Source organism: Harmonia axyridis, chromosome 3 (assembly GCF_914767665.1).
Source record: "Harmonia axyridis chromosome 3, icHarAxyr1.1, whole genome shotgun sequence".
Taxonomy (NCBI): Eukaryota; Metazoa; Arthropoda; class Insecta; order Coleoptera; family Coccinellidae; genus Harmonia; species Harmonia axyridis.
Window position 1 is genome coordinate 54,552,180 of NC_059503.1, and position 17,418 is coordinate 54,569,597.

Consider the following 17,418-nt stretch of genomic DNA (forward strand, 5'->3'; position numbering starts at 1 on the left):
AGACAAAGATAACTTATAAAACACTGCAATTTTTTTCCTCCTATCTTATAGATTACCGATACCAACACTATAAAAATGCCATAATAAATAAGATACTGATAGGGTTTTAAATACGGTGTTTATGATTAAGACATTCAAGAATACTAAGAAACTCGCACAACTAAGACTATTGAACTTAAAATCGTCACCTGTTCTTAATTTCATTACTGAATTCCAAATAACCTCTTTTATACAATTTTTTCGAATTCAATTTTTTGGTTTCAAATAAACTGATTTTGGACCAAATTTCAGGTCATATAGCGGATGGATTCTACTTTCGATTCTCAGATTGAACGCATTCCAAAGGTTCCATTGGATATAAGAAACCTATAACGATCTTAAACCATGATGATTGGATACAAAAGTATACTACAATATTTATTGGGTTTGTTTACTTTTATAATTCAATAAACAAAACTATATCAAACCATGTCAAGAAATACCTCGATGAGTCTCGAAGAACTACATTCACTCCGAATATTCATTTATGAAGATCGAATAGGTTGAATTTCGTAAGAATAATTTGCAAAACTTCTTTTAAACAGACTCAATGTGTATCGAGAGTAATTATCTACAGTATATGTAGGTAAATCCTAACTTTTAACGAATCAATTTGAGTTCATTTTAATGCAACACTTGTTAACCGACATAATAATATTTGAAACAAAATAACTGATTCACCACTAATATCAAAGCCATATCTACCTATAACAGCAAAAACAAATTTCAATTTCCAGCCCAATTTGATTTCATCACCTCTAAAATAGAAATTTAAGTTGATTATAGCCGAATGATTATTGAATTTAACTGCTAGTTATCAAAATAAAATAACATAACTGCAAGAGTATACCAAATAAAAATTGAATTTTCCCCGCTATACTTTGATACAGGTACAAATGCATTGGACTTTTCATTGTAGTTCTAATAGAAAACGATTAATTCACACTGTGAAGAGTATTGAAATTACAAAAACATGATTACTCAAAGAATAATTACAATCAATGTATAAATGTTCCGATCACTAAAATTTTATTGAAATATAATATATATGAGATCAGAATATTATTGAAAAACTCGACATTTAGAATGTGAAAAAAAATTATTTAATTCAGATTTATATCAACATCGAAATAGAGATTTTTATACGTTTCAATCAATTGAAAATAATCTTTGACAGACCCCGTCTAATGAAATTTCTATTCAAAAACGATGGTAACGGATACATCAAATCTTAAATTTCAATTCATCATTATATTTGATTATTTAATTTTTCCTTGTAAAAGAATCACTTCGAGAAAAAGAAAGTTAAAAATTATATGATTATCTATAACGTTCTGTAGGTGATATAGATACTGTGCATTTGCGAAATTAAATAATTATATATATGATATTATTCGATCCTGATAAAAAAATATTAAAGAAACATATCAAGCAATTCCAATTCCCATTTCTACGTGTTCTTCATGAACTATTTTTGTCATTTCAAGTTTTGAATCGAATTTTAAAATTGACGAGAGAAAGAGCGTAAAAGATCTAGGGAATTACAATTATCCAACTTTCTACAAAATCCTCGAACTCTTAAAGAAACAATTACCCAATCGGAATAGGAGGGATAAAGCCACAAATATTCCACAACTAATAAATCGCATAATTCTCCTATAAAGAACCTGAAGATATTCAGATACATTACAAAACACCCATGACCCCAAAAACAAAACAAGAAACGAATTAAGTAATATTAAAAAAAAAAAAGTTTTGCAATTACGACAAAGTTGGTATAGCTGTTCGAGTTTACACACTCCAAATAAACAGATCACCTTACTTACCTCTAGTAATTTAGATCCTTCTGCTTTCCCGAACTCACTCAATTTCACTGATAAGGCTGCGTTTACACGAGAGAACAGTCCAGACCAAAGTAGGTTGTCAAAAGGTGACGTGTTGAGCAACTGGCTGGACGAAGTTGCTTTCTACGAGCTAGGAAAGTCACTGAAGACTTGGTGCAGCAAGAAGGTGCTTTGGTTAACGGACCAAATATTCGATATGGTGGGAGAATAGATGAGGTAAAGCGTTGACCATGGTCTGTTTGATGGTTTATATCCATACGAATGGAGTATGCAATTGAATTTCATTTATATAGGTATGCTAATGTTGATCGATGTACCGAAGATGAAAATTAAATGTGAGAAAAATTGGTTCATCAATGAGTAATTTTTTTTGTAAGAGAAACTGCTATTGATCACACGAGGTTTTATTTTAATGTAATCAACCTTACTTATTTCTTCTGTCGATGTACAGGATGTTCCAAAATTGGAGGTACGAAAATGACAGATTCCTCGGATCATTTTAAGGAAAAAAAGTCCTATAAGCAAACGCTTTGTTTTCGAGATACAGGATGTTGAAGTTTGATTTCTTTTCGAGTTTTTTTTCTCATAGCACCTTCCCTTCAAGAGCTTAATTTGGTATAGATATTCCAATTAAAAGTTTTCATCATGTGATATGCTAATCTCGAATGCAGATCTACAGAGTGATATTTAATCTGGAACAGTGCCTGCTCCTTTCCTCCAGAACTTTCTTTTGGTGGGCCACTGGTAGTTAAGAAAATATAAAAGGAAACTTTGGTCCAGTACTAAACTTTTTGGTTTCTTATAGTTTTATCGTATTTCCTACCGATTTCGTGAAAAAGATTCAAACAATTCGGTAGAAATCTATCCAGTTAGTAAAATGTGATTATTTAATTAGTTTTTATATTAAGATTAATAAAGATTCGATAAACTGCTATAAAAGTAGCACTACAAGAAACAACCTGTATCTCGAAAACAAAGCGTTTGCGGGCCAATGTTTATAGAAGTTTTTCCATTAAATTATCCAAGGTATCTCTCATTTTCTTTTATACCTCCAATTTAGGAACACCCTAAACTATTCGAAAGTTTCCGAAAAACTATGAATATTGTGAGATTCAATCACCTACCAAACGTCCGATAAAAAAATATTTTCCTTTCAATTTCAACTATTCTCGATGTTTTTTCCGTTGCACTTTGTTATCCATCTACAATTATGGAAAATAATGATTTGCACTAAAAAATTTCAAATAAACAATAAGACTTCTTGAGTAATTATAGAAATTTTCTTCGTTTGCTGAGTAATCTTCTAAGTGTGAAATCAAGTATATAAAACAAATACTCACTTGAGTTGACAGACATAAATTTATCTTGACCACGATTTGCAATGAATAAAACATTTTAGCGGAAATTGAAGTGTTTTACCTAGGCAAGTATTATGAAAGTGAAATAGGTACTTCGCATTGTGATTCTGTAATTATTGATCTCTGTTCATATGTCAGAAGTTCATCAATATTTTCAAAAAATTCGTAAGCTTGTTTGAAATTTGCGATAAACATAATACACTCGTTCCTAAATTGGAGGTACAAATGAAGATAAAAGATTCCTTGGATAATTAAAAAAAAATTTGTTTTCGAGATACAGGGATGTCAAAATTTGATTTTCTTCTTATAACACCTCCTCTTCACGAGATATTCAACTTAAATTTGGCATAGATATTTCAATTTAAAATTTTCATGTGATATGCTAATTTTGAATGCAAATCTACAGGGTGATATTTTTTCTGGAGCAGACCTCGCTTCTTTATTCCAGAACTTTTTTTTGGTGGACCACAGATAGTATAGAAAAATGTTTAAAGAAACTTGGGTCCAGTATTACACTTTCTGATCTCTTGTAAATTTGTCGTATCTGCTACCGATTTCGAGAAAAAAATTTCGAACAATTCTAGGGTAATCCTCAGGAAAATCGAAATTATTATAAAGTATAGTTTGTTCTGATCAATAAATTAATTATAAGTTTTGAAATTCATTCACCCAACTGAAGATTCGATAAACTGATATAAATCATCAGAAAAAGTAGAACTACAAGAAACAGCCTGTATCCTATATCTCGAAAACAAAGCGTTTATGGATTTTTTTTTCTTAAAATTATCCAAGGAATCTTTCAATTTCCTCTGTTTTCCCAATTTAGGAACACTCTGTATATTTAATATCATCGAATAACGTTTATAATTTCATAATTCTCCGTCATATAGTCTCGAAGAAATCATTTTTTCATTGAATTGCTAAATTTTATGGCTTTATATTAATATTGAAACAATATTCTTTTCGTACGATAATCTGAGTGGCTTAGAAACTAATTTTTGTACCAAATTGAATCCAGGTAACAAACATATTCAATGGGAAGAACGATATACAAGGTGGATCAAATTGGACACTTTTGAATGGGTCCTATTTCTATACTAGATAGACGAAAACTGATGTCGGTATCTGATGGCCAATTTTCATGAGAAACTCATTGGCAAAAACCGCAACTCCATAGCTTTCACCGTTACTTAGTTACGTGGTGTTTTTCGAAAATGTTAATTCTCGAAATATTTCTGTTTTTTCATTTCTGTCGAAACATTCCTATTTACGTAGAATTCAATTACTTTTATTAAATTATCCGCAAACGGATATTTCATGAGATATTGCTATGATTTTTTTCAATGGCACACCCCGTATATTTCTACATATTTCGAAAGAGCTGAAATTTAAAATTCCAAAAATGTAGCATACTTGATATTTTTCTGAAGGCATATTCGAAGTCCCAACAGGTGGCTGGCTGGGTCGCCTGACCTAACGGAAGATTGAAAGATGTATTCTTCCCCATAAACATTAGGTCAGGCGACCTAGCCGGCCATCAATTGGGACTTCCAACATGACTTCAGAAAAATATCAAGTATGCTATATTTTTGGAATTGTAATTTTCAGATCTATCGAAATATGTAGAATTATACGGGGTGTCCATTTGAAAAAAAAAATCATAGCAATACCTCATGAAATATCAGTTTCCGTAAACATCAATTAACGTCATTTTTACAGAAAAAAAGTCACAGCATATTTCGAAAATGAAAATTTTCGAAAAACAACCTGTAACTATGTAAACTTCATAGCTATCACCTATGAAGTTTTCGCCAATGAGTTTCTCATGAAAATTGGCCCTCAGACATCGACATCAGTTTTCGTCTGTCTAGTATAGAAATAGGACTTCCCATTCAGAAGTGTAAAATTTGGCCCAACCTATACAGCAGACGAAAGGATTTTTGAGCTCTCGCTCACCGACAAGGCCGCTCTATCAATTCGCCTCAATGTCTGTAATTTTCGAATTTTGAGTCGGGGATGGACTATAAGTTTCGATTCACTGTATGTCCGTCCGATCGTAAACTCCTGAACGAAAAAAGCTAGTTTATTATTTCGAATGATAAACTTCTGGAATCAATGAAGGAAAACATCGTTAAATTTTCACAGCTTACCTTTTGGAATGTGTAGAATAGAGGAATACAGTCCCGTAGTTTTCTCTGAAAGAGATATTAGCATGAAAATTTGGTACAAAAACTGTTTACCATACAGGGTGTTCCTTAATGATATGCTTATATTTGAAAGGGTGATTCTAAGAGCCATTTTAAGAAAAAAACTTCATATGAACGTATGTCATAAGCGTGCTAACTTTTGAGGTACAAGGCGGTAAATTTTCCAGAAAAAAATCTTTCATAACCGCGAATTTTTATAATTCACAAGTTTATGAGATTTCCTACCTAAGAAACCTAATTTTCAATAAAATCGTACCATTGATCGTGGCCCACTTTGTATTGTTCGTATACAAATTATAATTGTTTTTAATAATACATCTTCAATAGTTGTATTTTGGTGGTCGTTCCCCGAACGGAGAGGGTTCTCACATTTCGTGCTGTGGCCGGCCGTGAACCAAATAACTCTGGACGGAAGAACTGAAAAACTTGAAAATTCTGGGTAGGTTCGGATGTTGAATACCGAGGTTATCTTCATTAAGAGGCTACACGTTTCGTATATACAGGGTGATTTATAAGCTTACTGACAGACTTTGCCATAAATGAAAGATCATATAATTTTAACAAAAAAACATTATGGAAACATAATTATGTCCGATTTCAATTATTTAAGGAAATGAAAGTTTCATTCGTGTCTAAGTAAAAAGTATGCTTAGAAACAAGCGTAAATATACTTATCAGTTCATTATTAGTAGGTATATTGTTAGTCCAGTCAATGTGTGCTCACAAGGTCCAATCACGGAAAAGTTTTAGGGTAGTTTTGATTTCTTGGATTTTATATGTTTTTTGGGGTGTTGAATCTTGAGTTTGTCATAAAAATTTCGTGACGAAACATTGAACAAAATGAAAAATGTGAAAAAATTTCGTACTGGCTATTTTTTGCATATAACTCGAAAAATATAAATTTTTCGTGAATTACCTTCTTAAACAAAAATTTGAATCTCAATACTTTATTGTATAAATGCTACGACGGTATTATTTCCTCAATGTATTCATTGGAATCAATATAAAGAAATTTCAAAAAATGATTTTGAAAATGCTTTTTCCTAAACTGATGATGGCTTTATAGTTTAAAGTTTAAACCCATTTGGATTGTATTGAAAGAAGAAATTATTGACTAGAAGACATGCCATTAACAATAAATTTAAGTTTTGGAGGGGGAAAAGTAGGTTTTTGAAGAGACAGATGGAATACGCACATTTTCAACTATCGTTAGACTAAGAGAGGTTTATTGGACAAAAAAACGTAATGAAAGAAATTTGTAGCAATTTTTATATGAGAAGGTCATTCGCGAAAAATTGAAATTTTCCGAGTTATATGCGAAAACCGCCAAAAAATTAAATTTTTTACCTGTTCTTATATTTTTTTCAATTTTCCGTCACGAAAATTTGGTGCCAAACCTCAGATTCGGAGTTGAAATTGTGCATCTGGCTGTACAATAACGATTTCAAGTTCTTCATGTTGATTGTGTTACAACAATCCGTAACAACAAATATGACTATTTTGTATATGTAAAATAGAAAGAGGAACCTAACATCACAACCCCACATCTATTAAAACTAACTGGCAACAATAACATCTTGATAAAGCACATATGATATACAGGGAGTTCCTAAATTGGAGCTACAAGGAAAATGAGAGATTCCTTGGTTAATTTGAAGAAAAAATATCCTATGAACGCTTTGGTTTTGAGATACCGGGTGTTTCTTGTAGAGCTTGTGATTATAATACCAGTTTATCGAATATTTCTCAATATTCGCTACAGATTGGGTAAATAAGTACCATACCATAGAAGATACGACAAAACTACAAGGAACCAAAAGTGTAGTACTGGACCAAAGTTTCTTTTCACATTTTTCTTAACTAACAGTGGTCCACCAAAAAAAGTTCTGGAGGAAAGAAGCCAGGCACTCTGTTACAAAATATCAGCCTGTAGATTTGCACTCATCACATGATGAAATTTTAAATTAAATTGGAATATCTATGCTAATGTTAAGTTAAATTTCTTGTGAAGGGAAGTGATATGGAAAAAAAACTTGAAAAAATCAAACTTTAACAACCTGTATGTCGAAAACAAAGCGTTTGTGGGCCGATGTTTATTGGACTTTTTTTCTTGAAATACCCTGTATACCTTCATACATTTTTGTAGTTTCCAACATTGTGCATGAAGTAACAAGTGCTCAAAGTTCCTGATGTTTAGACAGTGCCTTCCTCGAATTATTCTACCAACTAGTCAACCAAATTTTTTTTAGGTTTTCAATTACATAATTAAACATCCAATAGAGTTCGATCACCTAAAATTGTATACCGTAATGTAATGGGGAATATTCAAATTTATGACTTCTGTGTTTGAGCATACAAGATAAGAAGAATGTATGAATTTCTAATACTACGATAATGGAAACTTTACACACTTTCTGTTTGATTCCATTCTTCCTAGCACGTCTGCAAAGACATTTCAACGATAAATAATTATATATTCGGTTTTTTTACGATAACTTGAAACAATTATTTTATCGATAGGTATAACAAATATGATAAAAACATAATTAACCTCGCATAGTTATCTGTTACCAACGTAAATTCATTCGATTGATAAATTCGTTTCGAAAACTTTTCACTGTCTCATATTCCCTTGATTTCGGCTTGAAATTCGAAGGAGATTGAATAGTTCGCATAGTTATTGCTCTAGGCCATCCAGTTGATGGAATTTGAATTCTATCCGGTCTAAAAATCAGTTTCATTAAGTAATTTTATTATATTATTCTTCATAATAGAAACAATACCCTTTGAGATCTCTTAAATAATGCCATAATGATATACAGATCATTGTATGTATATTGGTCAAATCTGGACTGGGAATGTCATTAATATATGTACTTATCAGATGACACTTGTTCAGGGAAATTACTAGAATAATCAAAATTCCACCGAGGAGAAAATCATAAGAAGTTGCAATAAAATCTAGATGAAGTTATGTACCTACGTGTGAATTACCAACAGAGCGTGATTTAAAATAGTTTAGAGTCATTACTCAAAATATAACGATGTATTTCCTGAACATTGATTCTCTTCGAAAGGCATCGTAAAAGAGAAATTAATCGATCGAATTGCACAATCATTGGAATACCCTGAAAGTTTCCAATTCAACAATGATATTCAGAATTGAAAAAATAACCAAATTTCTGATATGTGCAGGTGTTCCTAAATTGGAGGTACAAATGAAAATGACAGATCCCTCGGATCGGGGCCGGCGTAAACGCTTAATTTTCGAGATATAGAGTGTTAAAGTTTGATATGTTTTTCCAATTTTTTTTTCATAGCATCTCCTCTTCACCAGACATTCAATTCAAATTTGAATTTCTCATCATGAAATGTACAAATTTTGAATGCAAATCTACAAGGTGATATTCTTTCTGTAGTAGTGACCGCTTCTTTACTCCACAATCTTTATTTGGAAGACCACTGGCAGTTCAGAAAAATATAAAAAGAATGTTAGGTCCAGTAATGCACTTTTTGCTTTCTTTTAGTTTTATCGTATCTGTAAACGATTTCGAGAAAAAAAATTCAAATAGTTGTCTCGTAATCCTCGGATGCGGTGCTCAGAAAATTGGCGTCATTTTTTGAACTTTCATTTATCACTGGGAAAATTTGAAAAAGAAAATTTTGTAGATTTTTGTGGATACTGTTTGCTTTGTACTCGATTAGCTCGATAATATCATATTTTATGAAAAAAATGCAAAAGACCCTTTTCTTTGAAGAAGCTCTGCTGATTTTAGGAATGAAACAATTTTTTCGAAAAAAGACGGTGGTGTAGATTTTTAATAAGAAAAGAATCATTGCACCTCTATATCTACGCCACTGGATAATTTTGACAGGAAAAACTTGGCCAATTCGAATAATTACATTATCAAGACACCTAAAAATTAAAACAATGAATGTAATAATATCAGATTTATAAGTGAAAGAGGAATTTTAACACCCTGTCAGGAATTTTTTTTCAAGAGTTGTTCGATCCGACGCCTAAGTTGTTGAACTGAAATCTGGACCACACTGTAAAAATCTAATCAAAATATAAATAAATACAATTACAATTATTAATAAGCTCCCATTAGATACTTGTTACCAGAAACTGTGAGGAAAGCGAGAAGCTTCAAAAGCAGTCTCCGAAAATTTTTAGTCGATGGTACTTTTTACACCGTAGATGAATTCCTCCGTTGAATGGAACCGGCTGGTCCAGCTGAATTGTTGTGCGTTTGTTTTCTGATTTGTTGTTGTATGTGTATTTTTCAATTGTATTTATATCATGGAAATTTTAATATGTAAGATTGACTATTTATTATTGATATTATTTTTTATCACTGTAATTTTAACATGTAAACTTGACTATTAAGTATTGCCTTCTGTTCTGTAATGCTTTGTTAAATAAATGATTGATTGATTGATTTTTTTCGAGAGAAAAAAAAAGGTGAAAATAATTTCGATATACATTCAAGGCAAAACAACTTACTATGTTAACATTTTAATAATGCTCCGAAAACTGACAATGTTAAAAATATCAATTTATCAATAAAATAATTAATAATAATAATAATAATAATAGTTTTATATGTTATTGCCACTGCAACAAATATTCAAAATAATCCCAAAACGATTAGAACTGAAATACTTCGTCTATGCGGTATTCCAATAGATTTTGTACCAAATTTTTCATTATATTTTTTGTTCCTTGAACAGATCACTCATTTCGTCTGTAATTATCGAATTTTGGTTTCAAACCATAAGGTTTGACTTACTGATTACGGATTCGTGGTCAAATACAAGAATGTCTGTCCATCTAGTCGTAAATGCGAGAACTGCCGAACGGATACACCTACCCAGAAACTTTGTTCGAATTTCGAAAGCCGCGGTTGCCGGTTAGGTTCGTTAATGATTTTAATCGGACTGGTGATGCCGTAGCTATACGAAATTTACAGACGCTCAACTGCTCATGACATCCTTCAGTGCTTTTCTCATTTTTGAGCGATAGTTTTGCGATCTGATCTCTCTATCATCACAATGTCTGTGAGTTTCGAATTTTTAGCCGGGAAAGATCTCGAATTATTAGGTTTAATCGACAAAAGAGTCTACACAGATGTAGAAAAAGCAAAAGCATTCGCTGACAACTCCAATGCCGACCAAACATTGCTGATGCACACCTAGACTACATCAATAAAGTGGATGATCTCACGGAAAACACCCGACCAAAAGGACATTATACAGAGCCAACCACCAAGTAGAAAGTTCAAAAAATCATTTTTCAACTCAAAAACCCTCAGACCCAGTGGTATCGAAAATGAAACTTTTGAACGGTTACCAGACAATTAGGGATTCATAAAGCCAAGTAGCTTGACATTTTAACCAACTAATTAACTTGAAAATCAAGCTCGTGAAAAATTACATACTTGAGCTAGACTTGACAAAGGATATTTATTGCTTGACTTGATGTCAAGCTACTTGATATTACTTGAGCTTGATATGCACGCGTCACACGGCATATATTTCTGCAATCTCGCACGCGCTTAGACTGAATAAGGTAATTCCTCGAGAGCCGAGAGACTGAAGCATTAGCCAGTGTGAATTTATTAGTAGTTTTCTTACATTTCTATGAAATCTATTGGTAGATTATGGTAGTTCCTGAAATATCTTTCCAAACTTGGACAAAATGGGCAACGATTTTTTATCAATGCCAGCATATGCTCCTGTTGAAAGACAATTTTCCAGAGCTTACAGTTACAAAAACCCGCGATAGGTTTGGCGACAATACTGACTAGAAATATAGTCAAGCATAAGCCAAGTAGCTTGAAAATCAAGCCAAGCCGTGAATCCCTACAAACGTGGCATTGAAGGCTCTTTAATATTTGATTAAGGGTTTCGTTGCATGCGACCTCATGGTCTACTGTCCTCCACATCAGAGCTATTTTCGCCATAGCGTGATCTACAGCTCGCCTTCCAGTTCCAGACTTCTAATGAACTCCAGTATCTAAGATAGCTTCAAGAAGGCTACTTCTTCCTTTATACAAGTTTCTTGTCCAAAGCAAATTTTTCGTTGGCTAGTGATTCACATATCATTTATTCAGAAAGGAATACACACAGGTGATTTTATATCCAAAAAGGTAGATGGCGAGGCATTCCGTTACCAGGTGATCCAGAGTTTCTTTCTTCGCCCCACAGAATCTGAACTCGTCATTTTCTGCTAAGGCTAGATCCATTTTCATGAGGTGTTTCCTAACGCGACAATGACCTGTCAGGTATCCAGTGAGGAGATGTCCAGGTGATAGCCAAGTTTCTCTTGAAGGTCTTCTTGCCCTTCAATTTCAGGAATCCAGCCAGGAGATGCAGTAAATTTTTGCTTAGATCCAGATATTTCTTCGATCTAGCAGTGTCAAAGTTTCGAAGAAACATTTTGAAATGATCCAACCTAAGAAGATTCTGCCAGAGTGTTTCTCTTTCGGTTTTTTCCTTCTCCTGAAAATCTTTCCCGTATATAGGTACAATTTCCCATACAACAGAAGCAAGTAGCTGCTCTCAATATTCTTATTCTCAATATTTCTTAGGCTGCCGACTCAAACTTTCCGAAGCGAAAGTACCCCTTCCAATGTGTCAACTCATCCGCTCTTTTCTTCGATATTGCTCCTCTAGAGCAAAAATCTATAGAAAAATCTCTGACCCTATATATCTCGATAGGGAGTCCCCCAAGGTAGTGTGTTGTCCCCCTCTTCTATATTCAGCATACACTTTCGACATCTCGAACTTCTCTAGCCCTATAAGTAAGCAGATAACACTGCTATCATGTCCAGGTTGAAAGCCCATCGATTGAAAACCAAATACCTTCAAGACAACGCAAGCTGTCTGGAAAAATGTCTAATCAAAATGAACACAGAGAAAAGAGTTACTCTTCCCTTGTCACGGAGATTAGACAATCCGTTAGGCCACGTCCAAAGGTATCGACATGATATCCCGTGGGAATCTCAACTAAAATATTCAGGAGTCATCTTGGATAAGAAACTAACATTCAACCATCAGCTGGACTATGCGTTCGAAATGTTAAAAGGGTACTTGCCGAATTTTCTTCGCTGCTCTCTCGTCGCAGCAACATGTCCGTCCAAAACAACCTTATCCTGAACAAAACCTAATGTCCGTTCCACTGTAACTTAGGCTTCAACGTGTTGGACTTTCACGCCCTCCGCAAATAAGTTCAATAAGTCACGGATCATTCTGAATAAATTCCTCAGGTCTGCCTTCAACGCGTTTTGGTTTGTTCGCATTACCCAAATCTTCCACCAGTTACAAGCGTCCAAATATTTCACTTCAAATCGAATCTTTCGAACATTCGATGACAGTCTTTGAATGGTTCACTATTTCATTCAATCTCCCCGTAAAAGACCCATTCAGCCAATGTTTCCTTTCTAAGAGGATCTCGAAAGGAGACACGCAATCTCAATTCCCACCATTTAAACTATACATATCGTCAAAAGTCTTGTCCTTGACCCCCCTAGGTTTCTCAAGAAATGAACAATCTTCGTTCTGGAAATGAGATGAATATTTTCCTCTATTTTAACTGCAATATATTTGAAAGAAAATCTTTGTTTGTTACACTTTGCTTTTGCAGGCTGAGACAAAATAGGAAAAACGAGATAAAATCTGAATTTATCGATTATTTATTTCTTATAGTTATTCCACAACTGAATCCAAATTCAATAGTCCGTATTTCAATCAACTGCCGGATACGTCTAGGCATCCCACGAATCATGTCATCAGTGAAATTTTCAGGCATATGGTGCCATTCTTTCTGAAGGGCCAAACTCAATTCCTGAAAATTTGAAGGTGGGTTTTGGCGATTGGATATTGCCCTCCCTAAGTAAGCCCATACGTGGTCAATTGGATTCATGTTTGGTGAGTTAGCTGGCCAGTTCATTCTCTGGATATTGTTATCTTGAAGAATGTTTTCAATATATTCATATATTCCTCACCTAGACCACATTGATTCAGTGGATAATCTCACGGAAAGCATTGAAGGCTCTTTAAGATTTAATTAGGGGATTCCATTGCACTGCGATCTGATGGTCTATTGTGCCCTCCATCATCATATTCTCGCCATAGCGTGATCTACAGCTCGCCTTCCAGTTTCAGAGTTCTAATGAGCTCCAGTATCTGGGATGGTTTCAAGGAAGTTACTTCTTCCCTTTTACAAGTTTCTCATCCAAAGCTTCATTGTCTAGTGATACACATGTTATTTATTCACAAAGGAATACACATAGATGATTTTCACACCCAAATAGGTAGAAGGTGATGGCGAGGCATTCAATCACCAGGTGATCCGAAGTTTCTTTCTTCTCAGACAGAATCTGAACTTGTCAGTCTCTGTTAGACCCATTCACATGAGGTGTGTCCTAACGCGACAATTCAGTGAGAAAGTGTAGAATATTCTTGCTAAGATCCAGATAGTTCTTGGATCTCGCTTCTCTGGATATTATCTTGAAGAATGTTTTGAACCCTTCATGTGCAGTATGGTGGGGCGTTATCATCCAGATAAATGAAATTATCCCCACAATTGGTTCAATGATGTATTCTACGTAGATGGCACCAGTCATTGTTCGTTCAACTATAATAAGAGGGGTACGGCAACCGAACATTATACCCCCCAGCACATTATTGATCCGTCAACTTCCCGTGCAAAATTGAGTCGCTCTCTTCTGCCTGGACCTCTCCAAACCTTTGCTCTTCAAATATCATTTTGAAAACCGAATCGGGACTTATCCGAAAAAAGTACGTTGCGCCATTGTTGTAAAAGCCAGACTTGGAGGTGTTCTACCCATTGCCTACGGGTAGCTCTATCGTCCAGATGATGACCGAGGTACTCTTAAAGGTCTTTGTGACCTTGAATTAGGAGAATACAACCGTCTCTTTATGGCACTGGTTTAGACTACCCATCTATAGATCCCCAAAAAAAAATTTCGAAGGGCTGTTACAGATATCGTTCGATTCCTTCGGTTAAAGTTTGCAATATAATGGTATCCGGGCAACGCTGCCGGTTTCCAGGAAAAGGGCCACTATGCGCCTCATTGAATTCCGTGGAATATTCAAACGTTGCGCAATCTAGTGGTTCGACAAAACTTCTTGATGTGGGACGACTATTCTTGCCCGGTCAAACTGAGAAATTGGATGTCCTGACATTTTCCACGGAATATTCTCAATATTACAACTACCGTTATTCGTTGAAAACTGATTAACTTCAATTACACCTTTATTTTCCCGAAGAAGGAATATTTTTTGGTGGTTTATTGTTTTCATTTAAGTGATAAGATAGTGGATATTCCACAAACACAAAAAATTGTCATTTTAAATTCAACAAGTTGAGAGTAGGCGTGCCAAGATCTGGATAATGGAAAGTTAGGTTTTGTGAGTCTTACACTATTCGACCTTTCATAAGATAGTTATCCATGAGGAATGAGGTTTCCCCCTGCTTCAACAAAAAAAGGAAAGAAAACACTATTTGTTATGTCGTTTCAGCGAATTTTACAAAATCTCAAAAAAATGTCTTCAACTTCAAAAATGAGTTTCATGTTATTCTTGTTTAATAACTTCAATTAAGTATAAATGAATAGGTACAAAAATACCCAAACACATAATTGTAATGGAGATAATGTTCTACAAATTACCAATAAAGAACTCTTCCGAGTATAGTACAAAAATAATAATAACCGTTATTAATTATATTTTTGCGTTATTATGAGTGGAACAAATTTGAGCTTGTGATTTGGACATTCAAATGAAAATGTATACATATAGCATACAGGTAACTTCAATTTAATGAACACTATTTTTATTACTTTTAAATGTGAAAATTAAAACTACAGGGAAATCCCTGAAATATCTACTGTTTATGTTTAAGATAGGAATGAATGATGTTGATATAGAAAATGTTATGAATAAAGTTCACCACTTTTTGCTGCATTCTTCCATTCCATTTTTCCATTTGAATATTTCATAAAACTAATACATTTGAATAACCTTTGAAATTGATCACACGAAAATCAGTAATGTTAAAACTTTATTTTCAACGAAATTGAGCATTATGGAAAAAAGATCGGATTGGCCATTGAAATAATTCACTGTGTGAGTTGAAAAGTGAACTTTCATCGAAGAAAATCTTTATTCAACCCAAAAAATAAACGAAATTTAAAGCAAATGTTTAAATTGTGCTTCGTCAACCAATTGGCACTGATCGATACGAGTGTAAACACTTCGATCAGGGACTTTTGGAGTGATCTGCTCTATTTCAACGAGAATTCCTTGATGAAACTCTTCGAAATAATTCGGCCTATTAAAATGAACCTTCGATTTTGAATGACCTCACAAAAAAGTCTATGGGAGTCGAGTCTGGAGAACGTAGTGGCCACTCAATGGATGGGTCCTTCTAGGAAATGTAGCGTCAAAATATTGACCAACATTTATTCTAAAGTGAGGAGGTGCCTCATTTTGTTGATACCAAATATCCTGATCCTGATTAGGTACATCTGTTTTGTCATTATTTGGAGAGATTGCTGCCAAAGCAGGCACTATATGAAGTGTTGACGAAGTAGATGTATCTCCATCAGGACAGACTACTACTTTCTTATTTCAAATGGTACTCCCAGTCTTTTATTGCATCTTAAATAGGTGGCTTATTGATGATAATTTCAGTAATATGCCAAAACTTGGGTATAAACTCAACGGTTCATGAGTTAATGAGATTCTTATTAAAATAAGATTGCGGCGGGAACTCGCATTTTTTCATTTTCGATTATGCAGATGTGCAGTATTATGAGACTATTTTCGATTTGGACTAAAAATTTACAGGATGTTTATTTGAAAATCATGAACATGGACAACTCAAATTCGTCAAAACTCAAGATTTTCAAATTAGAACATAAATTCATGATCTTCTGATAAACACCCTGTAAATTTTTGGTCCAAACGCAAAACAGTCTTATTATAGGTATATACTCCATATTTGCAGTATCGGAAATGAAGAAGGTTTTTTCGAAAAGATCTTTTTCTGCAGAAATATTCAAAACATTGTGAGTACTCGTCACCATTTTTTTTTCATAAGAATCCCATTTACTCAGGAACCGTTGGATTTTACCCAGATATGGCATATTGCTGAAATTGTCGTCATCGAATAAGCTGTATCTGATGATGCAATTATATGATGTGTATACTATTTGAAATAAGAAAGTAGTGGTCTGTGTCCGGTACAAACGAAAGTTATAGAGGTCTGAAAATATTTCAGTGAGAAAGATCATTGTCTCAAACCCCACTATGCAAATTTTCAGCACAAAATTATGATTAGTTTTTCATAAACGTCTAATAGGCTTTCGCGATGAATCATCCTGTATGTATTTTACAAAGGTGCAATTGCCGCATAAAGAAATAGCACTTCAAAGCTCCTGACTTCACATTAGTGCCTTTTAAATTTTTTCAATGGCATGAGGGTCGAATGATTCATCATTAAAAAGATAACTTGTCCATCCATTAACTCTAAAATGTTTTCCAAATTGCTTCATTCGATGTATATCGTTTTGCTCAGGAAAAATATTCGCTCTCGTTATCATTTATTTGATTTAGGAAATTAACAAACAATTTCTATGAGATCAAATTTTGACAGCAAACTAAACTTTCAACATTGAACGCATAATTTCGAGAAAAAAATACAGAGGTTCGATGAGGTGCGCCTTCTGCCGGGGTATTGAGGTGTTCGTCCTGGCACCACTTTTGAAATCATCAGTTTGGCACTAGGTGGTCCCTGCCATAAACACCTGCCACCTCAATAACGGTGCGATTCTGTCGAGTATTTCGTAGCGTACGAAGCTATCTCTCGGGCTGGCAGAGATCCATCACAAATATAATAGAAGGAGAAAAGCTCATGGGGGGGGGTTAAATTTTGGGTAT

The 17,418-nt window shown here is 34.0% G+C and overlaps 1 protein-coding gene across 4 annotated transcripts in view; it reads right to left on the reverse strand.

Annotated features, from left to right (window-relative positions):
• Positions 1-17,418, reverse strand: part of LOC123674663 (scavenger receptor class B member 1) — an 85,927-nt gene that overhangs the window by 60,279 nt on the left and 8,230 nt on the right. For 2 of the 4 annotated variants that reach the window (XM_045609624.1, XM_045609622.1), the window contains one exon: positions 5,392-5,436. The exons of 1 other annotated variant lie outside the window; for it this stretch is intronic. In XM_045609624.1, the coding sequence (XP_045465580.1) occupies positions 5,392-5,436 (45 nt within the window). Of the gene's footprint in view, positions 1-1,865; positions 2,142-5,391; positions 5,437-17,418 lie in introns of those variants that run through there. One more of the 4 variants, XM_045609625.1, reaches the window with a different exon arrangement.